This window comes from Mytilus californianus, unplaced genomic scaffold, assembly GCF_021869535.1.
Source record: "Mytilus californianus isolate M0D057914Y unplaced genomic scaffold, xbMytCali1.0.p SCAF_13, whole genome shotgun sequence".
In the NCBI taxonomy this organism is placed as follows: domain Eukaryota; kingdom Metazoa; phylum Mollusca; class Bivalvia; order Mytilida; family Mytilidae; genus Mytilus; species Mytilus californianus.
In genome coordinates, this window is record NW_026262615.1 from 13,336,999 (window position 1) to 13,363,291 (window position 26,293).

The window sequence follows — 26,293 nt, forward strand, 5'->3', positions numbered from 1 at the left end:
AATTTCTTCGCGCAAACGAAATGCTTGTCATTTTGAATTTCGCGCAAATGTAGTTCGCTCGTATAATACGTTTACGGTCGATCAATCAAAATCCCAAAACAAGTTATTTTATACATATAAAGTACCAATGGGATTATATGTTTATGTACGTTACAATGTATTCGGCGTAAGATGCTTAACAAATATAAGAAAAACTGCAGTCGCACTATATATCATGACACCAAATATCGAAACGTAGCATCACACAAAATAACTCTTTTGATAATAGCAAAAAAAAAAACCTTAAAAAAAACCCAAATGGTATTGTCATATAAACTATTTGCATATATATGTAAGACTCATCGGTCTCTAATCGACGGCCGTTCCTCAAATCGACGTCCAAATCCGACGACATTAAAATAACATGCCAAATCGACGGACAATTTTATACCCCACTAATCGACGTCTTTTTTGTTGTTCTCAAATCGACGTCCACTTTTTAGCTTCTCTAATCGACGTACGCATTATTGATTTGTGCAATGACGTCATAACTTTATCAAATGACCGATGTTTATACAGGTTGTGATATCAATTTTAAATTTAACAGATTATATAAAACTAAGGAGATTTGGTATGATTGCCAATGGGACAATTATGCAATAGAGTACAAATGAAGTGGATGTAAGCAATTATAGACAACCGTACGGCCTTCAACAATAAGAAAAACTCATTCCGTAAAGTCGGCTATGAAAGGCAACGACATGTAAAATGTAAACAATTCAAACTAGCAAACAAACTGTCTTATTTATAACAAAACAATTCAGAAAAACAAATATGACAGGCATAAACCAACGACAACCACTGAACTACCGGTGTTATATAGACATTCTTCCCCCATGCCAGTCCTCCCCCCCCCCCCCCCCCCCCCGGGGGAAAACTATCATGATCCAATTTTACCCCCGGGGAAATGTTGTATCATTGTCATTCTTCCCCCAGCGAAAAATTGGCAATACGTATACATATAGTCACTTCTCCCCCATGCAAATCTTTCCCCCACAGTATAGATTTCACTATATACAGTCAAACCTGTTTTAAGAGACCACTTATGGGATAGCAAAAAAGTGGTCTCTTAATAAAGGTTTGATATTTATGAAATGTACTATACAGAGGGATCTAAAATCGGTGGTCTTTTAACACAGCTTTTTGCTTAATACAGGTGGTCTCTTAAGCAGGTTTGACTGTATGTCTAAAAATTAAAATCAGTGTTAGACATAGATTTTTATGTTGACAAATTTTTTGCCCATTTACATTTACACAAGTCTGTCTACATTCTCATCGGTCCGTCTATGTGTCAACAAGTCTGTCTTCATCTTCACCTGTCTATCTACATGTTAACAAGTCTGACTATGTCCAGTAGTCCGTCTACATTTTCACCATTCTGTCTATGTGTCCACTCGACTAGTCTGTGTCTACATGTTCAAAAGTGTGACTACATATTAACCAGTCCTTCTTTGTGTCTCCTGTTCTGTCTACATGTCCAACAGTCTGTCTCTGTGTTCACTATAGTCTATTAACATGTTTAACATTCTGTGTATGTGTCCACCAGTCTGCCTTCATGTCCAACAGTCTGTCGACATGGATATCAATCGGTCTATATGTCTACCAAGCTGTGTCTACATGTCCAACAGTCTGTCGACATGGATATCAATCGGTCTATATGTCTACCAAGCTGTGTCTACATGTCCAACAGTCTGTCGACATGGCTATCAGTCGGTCTATATGTCTACCAAGCTGTGTCTACATGTCCAACAGTCTGTCGACATGGATATCAATCGGTCTATATGCCTACCAAGCTGTGTCTACATGTCCAACAGTCTGTCGACATGGCTATCAGTCGGTCTTTATGTCTAACAATCTGTGTGTACATGTCCAACAGTCTGTCGACACGGCTATCAGTCGGTCTATATGCCTACCAAGCTGTGTCTACATGTCCAACAGTCTGTCGACATGGCTATCAGTCGGTCTATATGTCTACCAAGCTGTGTCTACATGTCATACAGTCTGTTAACATGGCCATCAATCGGTCTATATGTCTACCAAGCTATGTCTACATGTCCAACAGTCTGTCGACATGACTATCAGTCGGTCTATATGCCTACCAAGCTGTGTCTACATGTCCAACAGTCTGTCGACATGGCTATCAGTCGGTCTATATGTCTACCAAGCTTTGTCTACATGTCATACAGTCTGTCAACATGGCCATCAATCGGTCTATATGTCTACCAAGCTAGGTCTACATGTCCAACAGTCTGTCGACATGGCTATCAGTCGGTCTATATGTCTACCAAGCTGTGTCTACATGTGCATCAGTCTGCTACATGTCCACCAGTCGGTGTATGTATAGAAAAGAAGATTTGGTATGACTGCTAATGAGAAACTCTCCAGAAGAGATCAAATGATCGACACAGAAATTAATAGCCATAGGTCACCGTACGTCCTTCAACAATGAGCAAATCCCATACCGCATAATCAGCTATAAAAGGTCACAAAGTCACAAATGTAAAACAATTCAAACGAGAAAACTAACGGCCTAATTAATGTACAAAAACGATCGAAAAACAAATATGTAACACAGCAGTCTGTCAACATGTCTACCAGTCGGTCATTATGTCTACCAAGCTGTGTCTACATGTCCATCAGTCTGTAACATGTTCACAAGTCTGTCTACATGTTTAACCGTTTGTAATTGCATTTTGTTGTGTTGTTTCGTCTGATCGTCCAAATCATCAATTTGCTAACAGCTACATGCATTCTTTTGACCTGAAAATTCACTGGGTGTATTCTCCACACCAATACCTTCACCACACCACCCTTTGTTCACACCGAACTCCAAACCCCAGGGAAAAGGCGTCTTTTACTTTCATTTAATTAACATGATTTTTCACAATGAAATGTATGCAAAGCTTTTCTTGGTGAGTATTTTTTTCAGGTAATGCAAGATGCACAACTTATTTGATCTCAATTTTTTATCGTCTTGATATAATTTTTTCACATCGTAGGTGTCCGTAAATGACAAAGTCAATCTTCGTGCTCATTTATGTTTGTGCATCCGATCTTTAACTTTGTATTGTGCAACACAGGTCTGAAAATTGCAAACATTTTTTTAGGGGCCAGCTACAGCCCGCCTCCGGGTGCGGGATGTTCTCCTTGTGTTGAAGACTAATTGGTAACCTTGTGCTGTTTTCTGCTCTTTGTTGGATGGTTGTCTCTTTGACACATTCCCCATTTCCGTTCTCAATTTTTTTGTTTTCAAGATGGAAAAAGGCATAACTTTATATAAATACAAACAAAAAACAATATCCCAACTTCTAATTACGTAGGTTTTCTGTCTCTGCACGGGTTTCTCATCGTTGTTTTTTTTTTTTATTTTTTATTTAACTATTCCTTACTGGCAATTCTTGTTTGCGTTCAAATGCCAAACAGTTTTCGTTGGGGTTCATTGTAAGCCAAGGAAAATTTTAATATGTATCGCCAAAACAATTCACGTTGCAATTTTAATTTTTTCTGACAACAGGCTAGTATAACTAGTAAACCTGTATTTCAATGATGCAATTAAAGCATCAAAATTAAAAAGCCTACTTATATCCGGTTGACAAATTGTCGTTTCACAACCATAATAAATATACATGTTTTCTCAGTTAATGTCTGTCTCTGCATGATTGGTGTCCTTTTTTATATGAAATGTAGCATTGTTTGATAGATATATATCTCGTTAGTAGTTATTTTGTTATTAAAGAACAACCCGTCTGGAAGAATATAGTCATATTAGTTGAAATTGGCTTTAACATAGCTTTCGGTAAATGAGTGTGCTCCTATTTCGGTGCTTTTTTTGTAAGTTAATTGTTTATTAAAAAAGCACTTATACTCCCATAATACGGACCTATGGCTTACAAACATTACACATGATATACATATAATACAGTAACGCATTGAAAATGAACAATATTGTAACCCGTACCTCTACAGTTTTAGTGAAGCAAATTGTAATTGATATTTTACAGTTTTTTCCTATTGTGTGCTGTCCTAGGTTGGAGCTTTTTTGTAATTTTTTTGGGGGGATTGGGTGTCGAGCGCCCACGAATATGTTTAATCCCGCCACATTCTGTATTCGCCATTCCCATGTTAGGTGCTTGTAGTACAGTGGTTGTTGTTGGTTCGTTTTGTTTTCGTAAACTATTTTGTTTTAATAATTAGGCCATTAGTTTTCTCGTTTGAATTGTTTCACATTTTTATTGCCGGGGCATTTTATAGCCGACTATATGGTATGGGCTTTTCTCATTGTTGAAAGCCGTACGATGGCCTCTAGTTACTTATTGCCACGTCAGTTTAATACGTTGGATATTTGTCTAATTTATGCTGGATAGAGTCGACCCTGTGCACGTTTAGGGCATGCGGGATCTTTTTGTAGATCTTGTACAGCTACAACTGATGGGGTAGATATCTGCATTCGATTGATGCAGTTTCTGGTAATTCCTGTACCTCCACGTCTCCCATGCTGGTTGGAGCGGGTATACCGATAACCACTGGGTTTGATGATGTTTCGTCCGTATCGGACTTCTTCTGAAAGAAAGCTTTCAGGCGGCTAGTATTTTTCTCTGTCCAGCTTTCGATGTGTTCTTTTTCTTTGTCATCTCTCTTTTAGTTGTTATCTTTCCTAATGGCGGCAATCTAACTGGTAGAGTGTACTGTCCATTCCTCCTGGTTAAAGACCAGTCGGCAGTTGTACTTCCTTGTACATCTAGTACGTGTACCGATATGACATAATTGGGTAGAGATAGAGTAGGTTCTTTGCATGATTCATATGAAGTCATTTTACCATACTAGTATTACGAGACATCATAAACATGTCTGTCCAGGGGAATGTCTTCTTACTGACCTGAAGTGGTTTAACTAATTGTATTCGTCTAGTCATATGATACTAAGGGTTCACGAATGAAAATGGATGTGATCACCACATAAGAATGTGCTTCATGTATATATATATATATATATATATATATATATATATAAGTATTCTGATATCAAATGTATATTAATACGCCAAAGGTTCGGTACCGCTTAACTAATCAAAAGAAGTTACTATTATTTTTTTGGATTTCTAACTGACATCGCCGATGTTAATAATTTACAAGGGGGAACAATTAGCTTCTCGTGCTATTAGGGGGGAAAATTGGCCTGATCCTGGTTTGTTCCCCCTTTCCCATCACGCTGAGGGGGAAAAGTAGGATCATGCCAATTTTTCCGGGGGGAACTAGATTGATCCAGTTCTACCGCCCGGAAAAAAGTATGGGGGAAGAATAGCAACAGGACACCGGCACATAAAGAATTTGGCGAAATTCAACATGTGTGTGAGGGGGTACGCCCGACAGTCCGACGCCTCTTTAGTCCGACTGTTCAATAGTCCGACGGTTCGATAGTCCGACAGTTAAATATTCCGACAGTTCGATAGTCCGACAGTTCGATAATCCGACAGGGTGACACATAATTATACAAGTCATGGGCTTAAATATTCTTATTTTTGTCCCGCTATCACACTTAGAGTGTTTGTTCAGGCCTTTCAACCCTTCTTAACTTGTCTAAGCAATTTCTCTTCTCAGTTTACCCCGAGTATGATTTAACGTAACATATTGTAACAATACGCACGTGTCAATGTGCAAAACCAAACATAAAGTGTACATTTTTTTTGAACTTCTGCCATTAAATGTTTAAAACTATTTGAACCTTCAAAGAAAAGGACTTGGGCCAATTTTCCCGCTATTTGTTCATATACGCACTGGTGTAGATCGATAATTGAGATAGACAATCTCAAATCAATCAAACATGTAATGAGGTTTTTTTTCTTTTTTTTTTATTATTAAACAGTGCTTTTTAAATAAAAGATAAAACCAAAATGCTGATACTTGGATTAATCATAAATGACATACTTTTTTCAGGAACTTTAAGATTTAAACAATAATACTTCTTCGTGGTTGTAAAAATTCTTCATGTTGAGGAATCTGTCATTTAAGCGACTTTTGAAATTGTCATTTAAATTAATTTATATTCTGAATACCAGGGAAAATGGTCTTTATGTATTTTCACAAAAAAACAAAAAAGTTGTAAAATTCCTTCAGTATTATAAAATACTAGTATAATATGAGACATTCAGATTTGAAACTTCATAGCTGACAAAATTGATGACGTCAGTATAGCGATTAGACGGTATAAAAGGACGGACAGAACCAAATTAAAATGCATGAACTTCAAACTTTTATGTGAAAAAAAACGGTGATGTGTGTTCCCCGGTTGATGATGCAAGCACATGAAGTGTCAAAATATAGCTCTGTGCTATATTTGTAGAAATGTCAGTATACTTTTTTGTAAATTGACATCTTTGGTATGTTGAAAGTTCACATGTACAATACAATATCTATGTAACGAAAGCTGAAACTATAAAATTTTCTTATCATTTTCTGTAATAGTCCCCGAATTTTTTCACTATTGGAATAACCAAACCCTTCCGGGCTTGGCTGAAGTGTGCTTCACACGAATACAAGAACAAATCGACTAAAAGCGGTGTACAAATTGTACCAATGTTTGTTCAAACACAGAACCCAAAATCAACAATATGCTGTCAATTATGAAATCAAGTATCTTCCATGTACATTTTGTTGGAATTTATAGTTTATAATTTTTTTATTTGCTCAAAGAGTCAAAACGGTTAAGACGCACGTTTTTCGAACTTCGGAAGTCTTCTCCTGGAAACAATACTACAATTTAGTTTACATATAAAATATATATGCACTAATGTTGTACAAAAGATAATTTCGAGGAGATAGATTTAAAGCATAACTAGAAAAAGAAGCACACAGGATGAAGAAAAAGCTACAAAAACAGACGAAAAAACGTGAGTGAAGTATATGGATACCGTCACGGAGTATGATGATGTATACAGCATAGTATAGTAATGTTCAAAGTTAGACAATAAGGTATCTTTTAGACCCTCTGATAAATATAATTATAGACATTTTTTTAAATGTTGCAGTTTTCTTCATAACTAAGGTCCAGCGGTACTTCCTTGAGTCACATAAGCAAGATTATCAGTTAATATTTCAAGATTTTGTATATTCATTTCAAACTTTAACTTTCACAATAAATCTGGCCAAGTGTTTCGATATATATTTGTATATATTTTCAACATGTTCGTTCCTTTTTGCATCAGAAGAAAGAGTTACTTCTAAGTGTTTAGGAATATCGTTGAGAATAATGTACACAATTTCATCATGAATCAAAATGGTCATAATCGCCTTAAGTTTCAAAATGCTTACAACTTCCAACTTTCTTTCATTGTCTGATTTTTTATTCAAAGTTTTTTGAAGATGTCAATATTGTAACCAACTAGTGTTTGAATTACACCAAAAATAATGGCACAGTCAGGAACCTAATGTTCAGTGGTTGTCGCTTGTTGATGAGGTTCATAAGTGTTTCTAGTTTCTTTTTTATAAGGATTAGACCGTTGGTTTTCCTGTTTGAATGAGTTTACGCTAGTCCTTTTTAGGACCCTTTATAGCTTGATGTTTGGTGTGAGCCAAGGCTACGTGTTGAAGGCCGTACTTTGACATATAATGGTTTAAATTTACAAATTGTGACTTGGATGGAGAGTTATCTCATTGGCACTCATACCACTTCTTAAGATTACCAGTTGCCTTAGTTACAGGGTCATGAGAAAAAAATAAAGGGAAAAACAGGTATAATAGACAAACGGAAAAGTAGGGACATACATTTAATAGAGTAGTCCGATGTCGGTAATCTGCATCTTTTCTGCCTGCTTGGCCCTGATGCATGTATTCATTTTCTGTTGATAATCAATTTGACATTATAATTATAAAAAAAAGAAGATGTGGTATGATTGCCAATGAGACAACTCTCCAAAAGAGACCAAAATGACACAGAAATTAACAACTAACTATAGGTCACCGTAAGCATGTCTTACTATGGCATAACATTTTTATGGCAGTGACAATATACAGCTACATCCAGTTTGATGAATCGATGTTACCACTGTGCTACCATCTTGTTGTTCTATTTCACATTTCTTTCCTGCTTTACAACAGTCAAGAGAGAACTGAGGAATGTTGAAAATCAGTTTACCAATTATCATGGTCAATTTGTATCGATTTAAAACTGTCTGAACATCGGAAGATAATGTTTATTCTTTACAGGTGAATCTGGTCACCATAATTCCTTCGAAAATGCTGACAAATACAAACTTTGAATATCGAACACGAATTCTTTGGCAATTACAAAAATATATGTCTCCTTTACGTTACATACTATTAAAAATACCAAATTTGTATATATTTTTATAAAACGTATTGTTCATTTGTAATGCCATATTTTTCGATACAACTTGACATTCAATCTAGCTGGGTATTTGCATAATATTGAAGTGTCAAAACTATAATATGCAAACTTGTTGTCTGCCCATAAAGTGAGAACTGTAAATAACACCTTGTCTATCGGATTTCTTATGAGTAAGAAATCCAGGCTTTAGAAAAATTTAAAAAGTGCCTAGAATATCAACCAATGTTAGAGTTAGATTTGATTATTTACTTCCTCCCCGGCAGGGGCTGTATATATATTGACTGTGAAATAAAGACTGGCTAAACTTTTTGGGACATATTAGCAAATCGGTAACCTGCGAAAAAAATGGACAGTATACATCCCATTTTAGCGAAATAAGAAAACACGTATGTCACTTTACGGAAATTGCTACGTGTTCCTTCTATTATTTGTATTTAGATTGTAAGGATACAAAGTGGATGTGTTCATAAAACTTGTTTTTCTTTTTTGTTTCAATTATTTTAATTTATATTTAGTAATTAATACATGACTTCGAACAGTTTAATATTTCATCGTTTCTTGAAAATTCTTATATACATGTAGTCGAATAGACTACGTGCGTACTATAGTAAAACTTATAACGAACACACATTTCGCTAATCTATGCTATAAAACAGACATGTAAACATATAAATTCTGATGATTGAATTCAGCATAAAATGAATAGTACATCAACCTCATTCTTGTATTTTTCATCATACAATAGACAATTTATAACTAGTGCTTGCTGTATGGTGTGATTTTTACTAATTTTGTCAAGTCTCACAGCGACTTTAAGACGTTTAAAGGCATTGTTTTTCGTACCCGTACCTTTATCTTGGTTGTTTGCCTGAAATGTTGAGGGATTCGGTATCATTGTCTACACTATTCTTTCTCTCGGTAGCACAATACGAAGATTATTTTACCCCTAATCAGACAACTTTAAACGGATGTAATCTCTTTCATCCAGCTTTAAATTTTATAGGGTACCAAAAGAAAGAAGAAAGATTAAAGTGCCATATCAGTCTATATGTCGAACTATTTTTTTATGGTTTTACTTCTTTCAAATAAATTTAGGAATCGATTGCAAATAACCCGATTTCAAAATTCTGTGTATTTAAAATGATAAGAATTTCATTATGACATAATTATTACATAATTAGTTGCTATATTGTGATGTCCACACTTGAATGAAATAAGCTTCTTTGTTTTTCATTCCATCCCAAAATATTTTAAAGATTCTTGTACAACACAGTTTGAACTCCGAAACCATGTCTCGGATTTTCCCTATTGCATTTCATTCTCTCATAAACCTTCAATGAAGATGTCAACCTCAGTTTATAAGAGATCACTAAATTTAATTGGGTATAACATTTGTTCTATTGATGCTTTTTGGATCTGAGACTATATGTTGAAGATAATTGTTCAAGGAACAACATGTGTGAAAATCAGGCATATAGGGGCACACTTCCAGTACTGTAGCTAATTTCATTTAAAACTACATTTTAATGTCAAAAATGAATGTGTCAAAATTGAATAAATAAGAATTTTCCTACTTGTACCCCATTTACTTCAATATAATTCACACATGTACCATTTGGATACTTCAGGATTGGCCTTTTATCATAAATCAGTTAGCTTTTGACCAGTAAGAAAGCATTTCATTTCAGCAATTCTAAATATACAAAGAAAATGCACACACCTACGCATCAATATACATCTGGCGGGAGATGTTATATCATCACTGACCTTGCTGTAAGTCACGGTTGCTACTGATATGGTCAAAACTCCGCTTGTTATGATAAACAGTTACAATAAATAATATAAGAAGTTTAATTACACATTGCATTTTCAATATTGATTTTATTCCTCTTAGTACAAAAAAAAAATAATATATTTTGTTTTTTTGCATTCATTTTTGTTACAAAAAGTAAGTTATGCATGTTTACATAAAATGATCAGTTGGTCAGTTTAGATGATCTTTATGGGGGATTTCTAGAAATATATATTGTATACAATGACAATATGGTGTTTTACTCCAAGTACATTATTTTTTATTTTTGCAGTTTGAAAATGAAATATTTATTTCTTTTAATAAGAATTCATATTTATTACATTATCCTCAAGAAATTCTAGTATAACCATCAGCAACATTAATTGTTAAAAGAAGTAACAAAATCAGATGAGAATTAAATTTTGATAAGATTTAGTTGCTTTTGTATTGTGCTACCTTAAATAAAATTCTAAGATAAGCATGATATAATTTCATGTAAATATATTTCATTAACTCTCTGAACTCGACTATCCATTATTTAAATCATAATGCTCTTTAATTTTCACCCATCCTAAACAAAATGTGGTTCTGATGGGCGTTATCCTAATTTGTGAATAGCCTTCAAAGTTGAAGAGTGATTGACAGTAAATGTATAATAGAATCATTTGTGATTGACAGTAACCCCACCTTATAATCATATGGCACAATACAGCGTATGCTACATTTACTTTTGACCCTTTCGGGACTGTTATAACTTAAATGTAAATAATGTACATGTTTCAACAATTATAGCGTAATCTGTATTTTCTTTTGACCCTTATGGTACGTCAACTGGGCGCTTAAGCTGCATATGCTATTTATTACAGCATAGACTGCATTTAATATAGCATAGACTGTATTAATTATAGCATATGCTGTATAAATTATAGCATATGCTATATATTATAGCCTAAGCGACATTAATAACAGCATAGGGTACATACATTATAGCTTAAGCTGTAGTTTATATAGCATATGCTGTATTAAATGTAGCATAGGCAAAATAAATTACTTTTGACCCTTTCCGTACGCCATACTTTTTCAGGCCAGTTGACTAAACCTTTCAGTCTGTTTTAGAGTTACACTTTAGTGTCTTATATGCTTTCCTGATATGCCTACGCAGCATTGCTTGTTAAGGTAAATACACTGTGTATATTATCATTTGGCGACCATCGATGATTTAACTCTAACTTGCTTCTTTTTTCGATCCAAATTATATGATTTAAAAAAAAAATACGAATTCACTAAAATTTAAGTCAAAGATTATATTATTTTAAAAAGTGAATTTGTTTTGTCTTCTTAAATTATGTTAAATCTCAAACGATGTGTGTTTTTAATTAAAATTATAATTAGAAGAATGTTCTTGATATGCTTCTGTTTTTCATTTTTCTTTTGCAGGACAATGGTATTTTATTTAATAATATCTAGCGTTATTTTAGCACATTTGATTCAAGCACAGAGTTCGGGTAAGATTTGTAGTTTGATATCACTGACGCCGTCTTCAAATACACGATTTTTTCTTACGAGTTCTTACTCATCGCACAAATTTACCGATACCTACGATTTGGCCACTTTTACTTTTAATACAGATTTAATAGTTGTTTCGAGTTATTGAATAATTTATCTCTAAACGATTTATAACGCTGTATGTACGGCAAATTGCCACGTTTTGTAAAGAATTGGCATGAATAGCTACAAACATGTTAGGGCAATTAACGCGTTTTTAATGGATTGTTACGATAATTCTACGGAAAGTTTTGTTACAAATTGTTATGACTTTGTTACGGATATTTACAATTTTGCAGCTTTTAAATATTTCTCAAAATCGTAAACAATACGTAAAAATATGTAAAGAATTCTATTCAGAGTTCTTAACGAGTTCTTGAGGCAACACGTAAAGTTCCCGTAATAACTCGTTACAATCCGTAACGCCAACGTAACACGACCCGATTGAAATTTAAATCAACACGTACATGTAAGCACTCGTAATAATCCGATTATAATCCGTTAACAAATCATACACTAACCGTCACAAATCGTAACAAAAGATTAACGCGTCATTAACCGATACATGCAAGCAGTTTACGGAGTGACAAGTGATGTTGCGAGCGGTTTACGAGTAGCTTACGATGCTTACGGATTGGATCGAGTTTTTTTGGGGATGAATCAATTCGGGGACAAGAAAATTAAGACATTTGAGGAAAAAAATCGCCTTTCACGGATCATTACGAGTGTTCCGAGTTGTGACAAGTTATTTGCGAATTTTAGCGAGTAATATACGGATGCTTGTGATTGACTATAAATTCTTGGTCCGTAAAGACTAGTCAACAAATCCGCGTATATAAAAGGGGCATAATGTTAGTCACATACTTGAATATTGTTTGGTTTCAAAGATTTCGATTTTATCGTTGTTATCCTTCATTGATTATTCGTTTAGTGTGCATTGTTCAATACAAAGCGTTTTCCGACACTGCCTTCAAACATTAGTATCCATTGAATGGTGCTAACATATCATTTGTTAAGACATCTAGGTTTAAAAGAAAAAAAATTATAAATAACAACCAGCATTGTTTTTTCAATTATCATAAAATTGATAGTGAAATGTTAACCTGCATACCAATTTGACTGGAAAACCAGTCTTACTGCATCATATGACTAATCATCTTCGATTTTGAAGAGGTTTAAATGCAAAAATAAACAAGAGACCCCTACAGCAAGTTTTAACGGACATGAAGTTAGATGCATTCGATTAACAAAGACGATTGATTGCAGTTATATGTGCTTCAGGTGATGTAAGGTTGGACAATTCAAAAAGGCTTGAAATTTACTATAATGGTGTATGGGGTACAGTTTGTGATGATGGGTTTGATGACAACGATGCAAGAGTAGTCTGTCGACAACTTGGATTTAGGTATATAAATACTGCACTTTAAAAAATCCACCAATGTTTTCATATGTCAAATAAATTCTATATTAGTTAATGTTCTTACTTCCGACTTATTCTAGTAGTTGAGCACATGATCAACGGTTATATTAAACATATCATTCGTGTAAAACGAAAGGAATATTGGTTTAAAACAGGATAATCATATTTCATATCGATTCACGTAAATTGTCAAGGGAAAATGTACTTAATATTTCGAAGAAGATACGTAGTCGGCTTCATTGTTCAAGTTTACAAAAATTCAAAATTGAATATGGCTGTGTCCATCATGTTCATCTATCCTTAAAAAGGGTGATTTTATTAGAACATGTGAACGCAAGAAGGATGTGTAAAGGGTAAAAGAATGCATTCATTCCATTCTGTATAAGTGTTCTTAAAAATTTGTATACTGTTTCTCTTATTTACCTTTTTCCGCTTTTGTTAGGAAAAGCCATCGTCAATTTTCTACATTGTCCTACAAATGATATTGAATAAATTTTAAGCTTTAATGTCATCGGAATAAACATACAAAATTAACAAGTTATAGGAAATATCCTGAAAAGGTCAACTTTGATTGCACGACGTTTTTGCTTTTGACGCTAATCGTAAAACTGACAATATATGTTATTAAATCATTTTAATTTAACATCCTATTGAACAGTAAAGAGTACGAAACATAAACTTGCACTGACAGTTTTGCTGACGTGGTAAACTTAAAAACATCATATGGTAAGATTCGTATCATCTTTGACTTGGAAAGACTTTTTGTACTTCTTCTTCTTCTAAAAAGTTAAGCTAGATCATAACATGTATACCGTTTACATTTTACATCAATGTTATATATATTTAATAGCAATGGAATTTCATTAGGAAATGCAGTAGATGACGGCAGCGGCAAGATATGGCTTGACGACATGGGGTGCACGGGAAGTGAAAGTAAATTAAAGTACTGTTCACATGCAGGTTGGGGAACACAAAACTGTAATCATGGGGAAGATGTTGGGATTCTTTGCAGTAACAATAATAGTCCAGGTAGAGAAATTGATGAATAAAGTCATTTGAAATGTAGTGACCTCTGATTTTCTTTCAAAAGCACCAAAAGGATCAGTGATATTTTATGTTGTGTTAGCTTAGACAACATACCAGACGGTTATGAAATTAACAACCTTATAATTTGCTTCCTACCTAAACAGTGTTTCATGAACTCACTTTCTAATGGTACGCAAAAGAGCGACCAGCCAGGAACCTGAAGTTAAGAGGCAGTCGTTTGTTGATGTCTGTCATATTTGTTTTCCCTTGGTGTTATAATATGAACAAGAGCGTGTGTTTTCTCTTTTGCTTTTTGTCATAACGTGGCATGTTTTACCTAACCATACCGTACATGAGTTTGTTCTTGTTTAAGGCCCTATGTTGATCTAATATTTCTTTATTCTTGTTCCTTTGCTCTTGATTAATAGTTATCTCTTTCGCAAGATTACATCTCCTTTTTCTGATACTTTTAAACCGCAAAAAAAAACAAGAATTATATCATTAAAGGTAAAACGCGAGAAAATGACTTGGACGTTAGATAATACAAATCAGCAATTTGCCCCGGACATTAAAGGAGAATATAACACTCTTTGATCATCAGAAAAACCTATAATCTGAGCCATTCTGTTACTCTGAATGTATTAACATGTTCCAATCTACCTTTGTGAATTGATTAACCTGGTAATAAATAACATTGATTGATTGATTGTTGTTTAACGCCACTTTCAACACTTTTGTGCTATTTCGTGGTGGTCCGATTTTATAGGTGGGGGAAGCCGGAGTGACTTGAGAGAACCACCGACACTCGGTAGGAAAATTGACAATCATAGTCAATTAAGATTGGAGTCGAGTGCACCTGCCCCGTGCGGGATTCGAATTCACAACCTTAGTGTTGACTGGCTAGTAATACAGTAGTTGGACTACTTAGATCACTCGGCCATAATCTGTTTATCAATAATTTTGATACAATCTGAGCTAGGTGAAGGTAATGTCGTTGTAAAAACACAACTGACTATAAAAATTCATCAAAATGATTGAGTAGGTAGTTTGCTAGGTACATGTACCAGTTATTGTTTTGAGTTTATTGTAACCTTAACATAAGTGTCACTGTCCACAAAATGAAAATCAAGCTGAGATGTGAGTATATATGCATAATGTCTAAACCACGATTTAATTTTGTGAGAAGAAACTATCCCCATTATGTTTGTAAACGGTGTAGCCAAGTGTCAGAAACTAAATTTGAAGTTAGTCTCAATTCTAGTACAGTGCATATGGTTCAATGATTTCTATTCGTTACAAAATCTTCATTCTCAGCAGCTTGTTATCGTATACACTTACAGAAGTTAAAACGAAATTTTCTAAATCTTCAACACGATTTCCGTGTTCTGAATTGAACGATCGGCTACATTAAGGGGTTCCATAGTGCTTATTAGTATTGCTTCTCGATCAAGACACATGTTATTCTTATAAGAAGAAAAAATAAAGTGGAAATGTAAATTGACATTGCAACATTCTTATAATCGTCATTATGTGTCCGTGCTAACTGACCTGTTTATCATCTGATCCAGCAGCTATATATGTGATAAAAGTGTTGCTAAATGACAATCACATCACGAAAGACGTCTCGTCAATATTCCATTTGATATTTTATAATCAATTGACTCGTTTCAAACTATTATCAATGCTGTATATCATCTATTATATATGGTACTTGCGTTCTGTGAATCTCTTCATAATATACGGGTACAAGAAGGTCCAACCAGACCCCAAAACAATGAAATTTGCTGTTTCTTCCTTAGTGACGTGGTATTCAGGACGAATATTAAAGAATGGTCTCCAATGAGTCAGGTTATAGGAATGTTCCTTTGTGAATTTGAAATGCAATTTCTTATGATATTTGTTACATTTTTACCAGTGTGGGGTGCACTTAATGATTGTCTTCGGTTCTGCTGATACTTGCATTTTGTCCAAATTGGTTTGGTAATCCCTTGCTTGTGTCATGTTTATATCGATATTTCTAGTATGTGAATATAAGAAGATGTGGTATGATTGCCAATAAGACAGCTTTCCACCAAACACCAAATGACGTAGAAGTAAGCAGGCCTACATTCATGCAGCATTATTTCGATCTCTATATTTAGTACATTAGAAGGAACAAAGAACTTTTGAACGCTTTAACAATCAAGGTCAATAGAGGTTAATAAAACATTTCCCAAAATATTTCCACACACAACTTACAATAATTCTATTAAATCGTATCTTCATTTATCGTTTGAATATTACAAGTTAATGGTGGATGGTCCAGATGGGCACAATGGACGACATGTAGCAGCAGCTGTAACGGCGGACTTCAGACCAGATCACGTGGATGCAATAATCCTTCCCCTCAATACGGAGGGACATGTTGTAATGGAGAATCATCACAGACAAAACAATGCAATGTTATTTCTTGTCCAGGTACATTTGAACAATACGAGTGTCTCAACAAACGATAGTGTACCAAATGATTTAAAACTTTTCTGAACAGATCGATTTAAGAGCTTGTCTCACAGAAAACCATGCAAAATTTGAAAAATCGTCCAGGAGGGTGGTTAAAACTTTTCCAGCTAATGAAGTTTTTTGATATCTTAGGTTCAATGGAAACCAGAAAATATGTTTTAGACTTCTCTGAATTGTGTCTATTTTTAGTAACAAGCTAATTTGCATAATTGAATAAAATTAGCTAAAAAAAACCTTCAAATATATGTTTAGTTGAAAGTACTTTAAAAGTCATCAAATTAGTTCTATTGGGTTTCTAGTCATTTATATTGTGGAAATATATATGAAAGATCATAAATTATGCGTTTATAAAGCATTTTCTATTTTTTGGCACACTTAAGGGTGCTCTCTTTAATGCCTTATTTTGTATATGTCATTTACTAGCCAAGTTCAAGTCACTGGTTTTCAAAAAGGTGAGCACATAAATACATGAAATAAATTTCTTTACACACCTTTTTATTGGATTAAAAAAATATAAAAAATCCACCCATGGCAAATTAGTAGAAATAGCCTTATTTTTAACTCTAAAAACCCACCTCAAGCCTTTTCCCACATTTTTTACTAAACTAATTTTGGGTATATATCAAACAAAATATGATGTTATTATCATTTTAAATGTTCAATTTTGAACATTTCAAAGATTTTATTCAGATAAGATACTTTGCAAATGTATAACATCTGAATAAATAAGATATTGTAACTTTCACTAAATAATTGTTATCAAGAGTTATCTCCCTGTAAATTGTTCTCCATAAGACTATAAAGAAGGTAACTGCTCATATGCAGACCTCCCTGACACTAGCAACTAACTGACTATGCCTTCTTGTGTTAGTAGGACCTTACCTAAGCTCTTTGAGTGGCATAAAGATACATCACACTTTGTATTGATGTCAATATTGCAATATGAAGAGAAAATTCTTGAGTATTCTCACATTTTGTCAGCTCAGAGCTTCTGCACGAAAATGTCCTGTCACTGAGTGTCAGATATAATAGAAACGTAGAGCTGACACAGAGAGATTATGTTGAGGTGAAGAGAAGAAGGAATTTAGTTTGCTGTTGCTATTATGACCACAACGAACGTCAAGTTAAAAGCAGGTATAGGACTTCCGTACAGAAAACTGAACAGACACATACAGCATGTAAACTACAGCAGGTAAATATAACAAATGAATCATTGTCTGCATATATAATATTAAGCACCAAAGAAGGGTCTGCCAATACACACCCATTATAGCCAGGGGGGATTCGAGGGGTTAGTATGAAGCCCCCCCCCCCCCCCCCCCCCCCCCCCCCCGTAAAACAAATAAGCACTGTGTAAGTCGATGTTCTGTTATGATTGTATTGCGAGTCAATGTAACCTCCCCTTGGAAAATCCTGGCTACAGGATGGGGCCTGTGATACAATATCTATAGTTCTAAGGAAATTTAACCGCAGCTGTAATCCTTTTACAGTTTAGGATTCCAAGTCCAGAGTCTCTGACGAGCCCAATTAAGAAAATCTTTCCGGGGGGGGTGGGGGTGGGGGGGGATTTCCCGGGTAACAGTCACCAGGGACAGTCTATACTTTGTTAGTATAGAAAGTCCCTGCAGTCACTTTTTTGTGACAAATACATATATCCATCATGTATACATGTACATAAATATTAATGTCATGAATGTAATTTTGGCAAGATATATAATAATACATGTATTTACTAGATATAGGAAGATGTGGTATGAGTGCCAATGAGACAACTCTCCATCCAAGTTACAATTTATAAAAGTAAACCATTATAGGTCAAGGTACGGCCTTCAACACGGAGCATTGGCTCACACCGAACAGCAAGCTATAAAGGGCCCCAAAAAATTTACATATATTTCCAATAGGCAATACTTTTTTATATGCCCGTTTATGGGACTTATTATGGTATAACTTTGTAAGTCCATCCGTCCATCTGATATGGCATTGAGAAGTTATTGAACTTTTATTTTTGTAACAGCAACAGGAGCTAATGGCAAAGCTGTTCATTTGTCTCTTACATTGCAAACATACATGACATATGTACCAAAACCAAATTTTAGGCATTACATTTCAGTATAATTTTCGATCAATAATGTTGCAAGATTTTTTGTGAAAAGAGCTCAAGTTGTTTACAATAACAAATGATTAAATACATAAAATAAATAAAAGGGTTAATAAAGTCAGCAACCTAATGACAAAAGTTTCCCAAATTAAAATCATTGGTGATATATATATCCTTCGTACATGTCGTATGTATTATCTATCAACATGCAGATTACAATAACAGGTGTAGTACATGTATCATCTATGTCAAGCTCTAAATTTTTCGTTATCTTTCATATGAACTGGGAATTAATTTAACAGAAACAGTGGTTGTCGTTGGTTCTTGTCTGTCATATATATAAATATTGGTTTTTCGTATATTATTTTGATATGAAAATATGCTGTTAGTTTTCTCAGTTGACATTCTTCATGTCCAGGACTTATAACCAGTGATTCTGTATGAGTATGGGTTTTTCTCATTGTTGAAGGCCAAATGGTTGCCTCTTATTGCTTACATACATGCACTTCATTTGAACTTTGGTGGATAGTTGTCTCATTGGCAATCATACCACGTCTCCTTATTATTTTTATAACAATCTGCTAATAATCCCTCATTTTCAATTGTCAAAATTTACACTTTTTGTTTAAAACAATTTTCGATCATTATACAACATAAATGTGGATTGTGTCCACATGTGGACACAGATGATGCCCCCGCTTGCATATAATATAGTTATAAAGCTAAGGGACATAACTGAAGAACGGTAAAAGTGACGCTACCCAAATTTGAACTGAGTTTTGTGGTAATAAGCATTGTGTGTAAGTCTCATAACATGTGGTTGAGGCTAACTTAAGTAGAGAACAGAAACGAAAATTTCAGCAATTTTTATATTTGTAAACACGCATAACTCTAGAACAGTTGTGTATAAGTTTTATAACATTTGGTTGAGACAAACTAAAGTTAGAGAATGGAAACGAAAAATTCAGCAATTTTTATGTTTATAAACGGACATAACTCAAGAATGGTAAAAGTGACGCCACGGAATTTCGTACTTAATCTGTATTATGCAGTAATAAGCATTGTGTATAAGTTTCATAACATTTGGTTGAGGCAAACTAAAAGAGAACGGAAACAATATTTGTACTTGATCTTAGTTTTGTGGTAATGAGTATTGTGTATAGGTTTCATAATGTTTGGTTGGGGCAAACTTAAGTTACAGAATGGAAACTGAAAATTTTGCAATTTTTCGATTTATAAAGGGGCATAACTCAATAATGGTTAAAGTGACACTACCCAAATTCAACTTGATCTGTGTTTTATCAGTGGAAGGCAAAATTAAACATTGTATAAAGCATTGATTGTAGTTGATTTAACTATAATCATGGACAAAGGAAGATAACTCTAATTTAAAAAAAAATTACTTGAATAATGACATTGATATTTTTGGAAAAAAAATTTGTAAAGGGGCATAACCCGAGAACAGTAAAAGTGACGCCCCCAAAATTCAAACTTGATCTGTGTATTGTGTTACTAAGCATTGTGTATAAGTTTCATAATATTTGGATGAGGCAAACTTAAGTTAGAGAACGGAAATGAAAAATTTTGCAATTTTTCCATTTATAAAGGGGCATAACTCTAGATCGGTTCAAGTGACGCCACCAAAATTCAAACTTGATCTATTTTTTGTGGTAATTAGCATTGTGTATAAGTTTGATAACATTTGGTTGAGGAAAACTTAAGTTAGAGAACGGAAACCAATTTTGGGACGTCCGTACGTATGGACGGACAAGCGTAAAACTAAATGCCCCCTCCGCATTGAATTTTTGGTTTGCACTCCGTCTATCTGTCTGTCTGTCATTCCATCAGTTCGGAAAATCAGTTTACCTCACTTTTTTTCTTTGTGCTTGAAAATATTGATTTGATATTTGATATCTATTTTCATCATAACAAGTTACAGATCAAGTTCAAATTTTGTTCCGTTCCATGATTTTGCCCAGAGTTATGGTCAATAGACTTAATAAATTCACTCAAATATTCAGGTTTCCGCACATTTTTTATCATGGTTGTAGATATTGACTTGATATTTATTACAATACACCATGCCAAGTTATAGATTAAGTATAGCATTTTGCTCCAGTATAATGAAATTTTAACCGGTAGGGGACTATGTATTGCCATGCATGATACTATACTCTCTCACTCTCATAATTATTGTCATGATTGAAATTTGTTATTTTAAAAATGAGTAAAAGTAAGTTAAAATTTAAATTAACCAATTCTGTTTACATTTCAATGTTCACCATGCAGGCGAAATCGAAATTGTTCTCAGGGCTGGAATACATGTATTTTTAAGGTTGGGATTTAAAAATCTAATTTAAAGTTATCATATTAGTATGTACATACATGTACATGTATAGTTACATCAGTTTTTTGCCCACATCATGCACATGAGTAAAAGGAGATGTGGATTATATGTCAATGGGACAGCAACCCAACATTATTGTCGATTGTATTAAAATTGTTTTTTATTATATATATAAGATGTTGTTTCTTTCTGTCATATTTTGGTTTCTGTTCAAAAGGGTTATATTTGTATATCTAACAATGTAATTTTTTCATGTTTCAGGTCGTCCAGGCTATTCAGTGAGCACATACTTCCGAAGCTATTCATTGCTAGAGCAGTATAACTGATATGTACAATGTACAAGAAAACAAGCCGCCTATGAATGAAATTTCAACAGTCAAAGCTACTTACCGTTTAGCATGATGCACATGTTAATTTTTTTCTGTGCATGTCCTGATCTGCATAAATCATGATAGAAGTTGTGGAGAAATTTCATACTTGAAAAAACATGTACAAAATGTTTCAAAAGGATAGAAATTATAGTACATGTTTAATAGGATAGAACAAGACTGAATTTCCAGGCTTCAAAGTGCAAATATTCATGTGTGGATATGGTCGATATATTGAACTTAGCAGTTATGTAGGATACTGAATAAAATGTCAGCAGATATTCAGAAAATGGAGTTGGAAAGGCTACATAGCAGTAAGAGAAAAGTATTAAGATTCACACTGCAAGTCCAAAACTACTTATACATGTATCTGTGAAGCTGGTGTAGAACTGGAAAAATTCCATATTTTATGTAATCATTGTATTTCGTCATAATCATGATAATAATGATTATAATGAAGCTCCAAATTACATAAACTGCAATAGTTGCCCAAGTTGGATAATTTGTTAAAAAGGAAACCGATTAACAACTTAAAAAACTAAAAGAATCAATGCATACTTTCTGTATACTAAAAATCAGAGACCTCAACCACCAAACAGTTAGTTTCTGAAAATGAAAGTGAATAAGTGACGATAGAGAGAACCTACCCAAAATAAGAATTATGCTAATCATGGTAGATATTAGATGTGTTGATCTTGTTTTTGTGAATATACAATGAGAATTATAAGCCAGAATGGAAGTGACAATTCATAGAATAGTACAAAGACAAAGATATTGCTACTTTTGCTGTAAATTGAAAGTTGATCAGTTTTTGCCAAGTCAGCTGGTATCAATGATTTTATGAACTATAAATTCTATAATCATGATAATGATTAATCATTTGAATGTCATTATGGGCTATTAAAAAGAAATGTAAAGGATTCAGTGTCTTATTGTATAAAAACAAACAAAAAAAGCTAAAATTTTGTGTAATTTACACTGGAAAAAAAAAGATTCTGATTTGTTTTTTTTAGTTAAAAATTGATAAAAAAATATTCTGTCATCACCTTTTCAAACCTGACCTACATGTAACCAAGCTCTTTTCATTTTGACTAATGTTAGGATTTGTGTTTTTCTAATTTTACAGCCTCCATATCAGGTACTATTGGACCAAAATATTGAATAACGGGCATAATTACACACAAATTAATGTTCATGAGTAGCATGGAAAATTTCCAACAACATTACAATTGAATAAATATGCGGATTCAGCACATTTCTGTCCTTATATTTCATTATGATTATTAAAGTACATATAAAAGCAGGTGCCAGATATACTCAAGGAAACAGGTTAAAGACAAAACATGCAATTAGCAGTTTCAAATTGCTAATTGCATGTATTTTGAATCTAACCGTCTTTCCATGAGAGCTTTTAGTACTTTGATTATCGTTTTCACTATGATTTTGCTTTGAATTAATAAGAAACAGCAGTCGAAGTATAAAATCACTCATTTTGATAAGAATTGCACCCTAATTTGTGACTTTGTGTTAAGAAAAAGTTTTTGTTACATGAAGTTTTTTATAAAAATACTATGAAAAATAGCCGTACAGTGATAAATAATAAATATATTTCTAAATATTTGCCGTGGGTGGATTTTTTATATTTCTTTAAGCTATCATAGTAGTTCATTTTGATATATTCATCTTTTAATTACAGCTTCACCTTTTCTATATTTTACCCTACTGAAAATGAGTACGGGATTCCACTGGATTTCCAGTGAAATTACACTGGTATTCAGTGGAAAAAAATATTCCGATGGAATCCCATTAGAATTTCATCCAAAACATCTGGAATATTTTTCACACTGTAATTCCAATGGAAAATCAGTGAAATTTCCAATGAAACTTCCAAAGATTTTCCAATTAATTTCCAGTGGAATATTATTGTTTATATTTCAGTGGAGTTTTGATTTAATGCAAATATTCCAGTGGAATTTTGGACTTAGAAATTTAAAGGAATATATATACTTCTAATTTAAATTTTTCAAATAATTAAGTGCATGATTATTATATAAAGGATTTAATTTGTAACATATGTTACATGGTTAAATGTAATATGAAATCACTTGCCTAGTAACAAATAAAAAAAATCATTTGGTCTGAAAGACCCCCCCCCCCCCCCCCCCATATATAAAATAAGTAAAATGGTAGCTCCTCAGATGTAGGGTGAATATAATGCATCACCATATAGCCTATGAGTATGACACATTGAAAGGATACATTTTAACTATTAAGAAATAAAATTAAATGTGCAATAATCAGATAATATAAATAAAGAAATGAATATTTTATATCAAATTGGGTTGAGAATAAGATTCTGTTTGATTTAACGAACAAAAACAATTAAGATTCTTTTTGAAAAATGTGCATGGCTCTTAAAAGGGCCGTTTTAAACAGATCTGTTGCAGAAATTATCTTCAGACTGTACGAATTGTTAGGATAACTCCGTTTTTTTCTTCAAGTGACCGTACTGGCAACTGCCCTGCACTACATGTATACAATAATATAATTATTTCTCCTTTGACTTCATCATGTTCATTAACTGTTACTGGTCTACTGTTCTTTTGAGAAAAGTAAAGTGAACGGCTTTCATTTTCCACATTGTTCTATAAACTGTTTCGGTATCTTAACTTTGTCGGTGTGATGAATTTTTCATCATTTTCATGTCCTGAACTCGGCACTGGAACTCGGGTCATAGAAGTTAATCTATAGTAACATTTCACATATAATCCGCTCCAATCAATTGTACGCTAAATGTCAGTGTTTTGGCATAATTTGAGCAGAAAATTCGTGAAACTGTAGTCTATAATGTTGTTTTTCAACACACAGTTTACATTCATGGAGGCTGCCATTTTTTCTACCAGACTATATATATAACCGCTGATTTGATTGGATAACTCTATTTCCGGGATTTCCGATCGGCCAATCAGATAGTCGTTATCATTAATACACGGAATGTGTTCAAATTTGAAACTAAAAATATTGTACGAGTATGTATCCTGTCCAGCATTGTCCAGCTGTGGTTACATTAATCATGTTAACAATAATTAATACTCAACAACCTTCGATTAATAAAGAAATAGACATTAAAGGCAGGACATTTAGGTATGACATTAGCTGTTGAACCAAGAATTTACGATGAGACGATGTGCTGATGTAGGGCAGACGTTCATGTACAGCAGATACATGTAATTTTTAAGAGATTTTACATTTGATTTTTACATCATGAATATTTTTAATTAAAATTAAAAAAAAAGATATACACCCCCTTTAGTTTCATTCATGGGCTCTGTTAGTTCACACTTTGAGGATGACCATTTGGTGTTCTGAAAAGGGGGAGGTGGGAATGTAATAATAATTTTATTATTCAACATGTTCAATATTGAATTACATTGTGTGCCTTCACAATCAAGGAAAGATGTTTACAGTTTCCTTCACAATGTCAGGCACATTCAACTTAATTTTGTCATGTTCTGATTTGGATGGACATGCAACACAAAAAATCCCTAAAGGTTAATATTGTGTTTTAGAGTCTTTATACTTAACTGAAAGAAGCTTCTTAATTATATATGTACATTGTATGATAAATATCAGTAATACATGATGCATACAGGTCATGACCAGAATTAAAAATTATTAATAAAATGTTTTTACATTTTTTTTTAGGTTGTTCATATATTAAAAGGGATTGATCATGGTGAAGGTACAAAGCTGCAAAAATGATGACTGTGCATCGATCTTGAAATATCCACTCAATAATATGAAAACACGATGAAAACAAACGAACCAGCAGCAGAAAAGAAATTTGAGTATAAGATTATTGAAAGGTACTTATTGAATTATTTTTTCATCCTTCCCACACTTGAAATAAAAATACATTAATCATGTTAATCATTCACATCTATAAGCTGTAAACACATCTCAAAAACATTGATCTGATCATCATGCACAATGGTTAATCATGGCTATTATGTGAACAAAATGAGGTGTCTGGTATGCTTCAACCAGATAGTAAACCAACAACAAACACAACACAAAGGGAAAGATAATATGAGGCTAAATAAAAATATATGCGTGGTTCCAATTACCTTACCTACCTTTTTTTTTTAGTCTTAACAATAGCCTACCCTAAAGATTTTTTTGTCATTTTTCAGTAAGTACTGTTTAAGTCAGAATGTTGCTCCCATAGACATGATAGACTCAATGTAAAAAAAAAACATAAAATAAAAAAAATTCTTACCTACCTACCCTAATTTTTTTTTAAATGTAACTGGAACCACACATACTATTTTATTTGGCTTTGAGAGACACCTGATCCATGAACAATAAAAGTCTATTTTGATAAAAAGAGATGTGTGTTATAAGTCTAAAAGACAGCAACCCAACAACTATAGCCAAAGGCCCAAAGATATCTAGAAAATACATAGTCTTCAACAATAGACATACATGTGTCTAAATTGCTCTTAGTGTATAAATGTTGTGAATAAATTACACACAAACACAAATAAAATATGCCAGTAACATATATTTTTGAATAATTGCAGACTGGAGCATGGTATTGTAATGTTATTTTGAAATTCAAAATTCTATGCATGTTATGATGTATTTTTTTTCTTTCAGATTAATCAATGAAGACTTAATGGAACAGGATTGGAATGCAGAAACTTTGGACTTAATTCATGAATAATATCAATGGATGATGAAGAAAACTGACCAAACTGACAAAGTATTTCGTATGCATGTAAACTGGACATTTTTGTTTGTTTAATGCACA

At 33.4% G+C, this 26,293-nt stretch overlaps 1 protein-coding gene and 1 long non-coding RNA gene across 3 annotated transcripts in view; both read left to right on the forward strand.

Moving 5' to 3' along the window:
* Nucleotides 1-26,293, forward strand: part of LOC127723198 (scavenger receptor cysteine-rich type 1 protein M130-like) — a 53,365-nt gene that overhangs the window by 14,757 nt on the left and 12,315 nt on the right. For both annotated transcript variants that reach the window (XM_052229723.1, XM_052229724.1), the window contains 4 exons: nt 11,612-11,679; nt 13,001-13,124; nt 13,990-14,168; nt 16,452-16,622. In XM_052229723.1, the coding sequence (XP_052085683.1) occupies nt 11,612-11,679; nt 13,001-13,124; nt 13,990-14,168; nt 16,452-16,622 (542 nt within the window). The remainder of the gene's footprint in view (nt 1-11,611; nt 11,680-13,000; nt 13,125-13,989; nt 14,169-16,451; nt 16,623-26,293) is intronic.
* LOC127723206 (uncharacterized) lies at nt 17,804-21,485 on the forward strand. The gene is made up of 2 exons (XR_007991940.1): nt 17,804-17,856; nt 21,374-21,485. It is a non-coding gene; the product is annotated as an uncharacterized LOC127723206 (long non-coding RNA).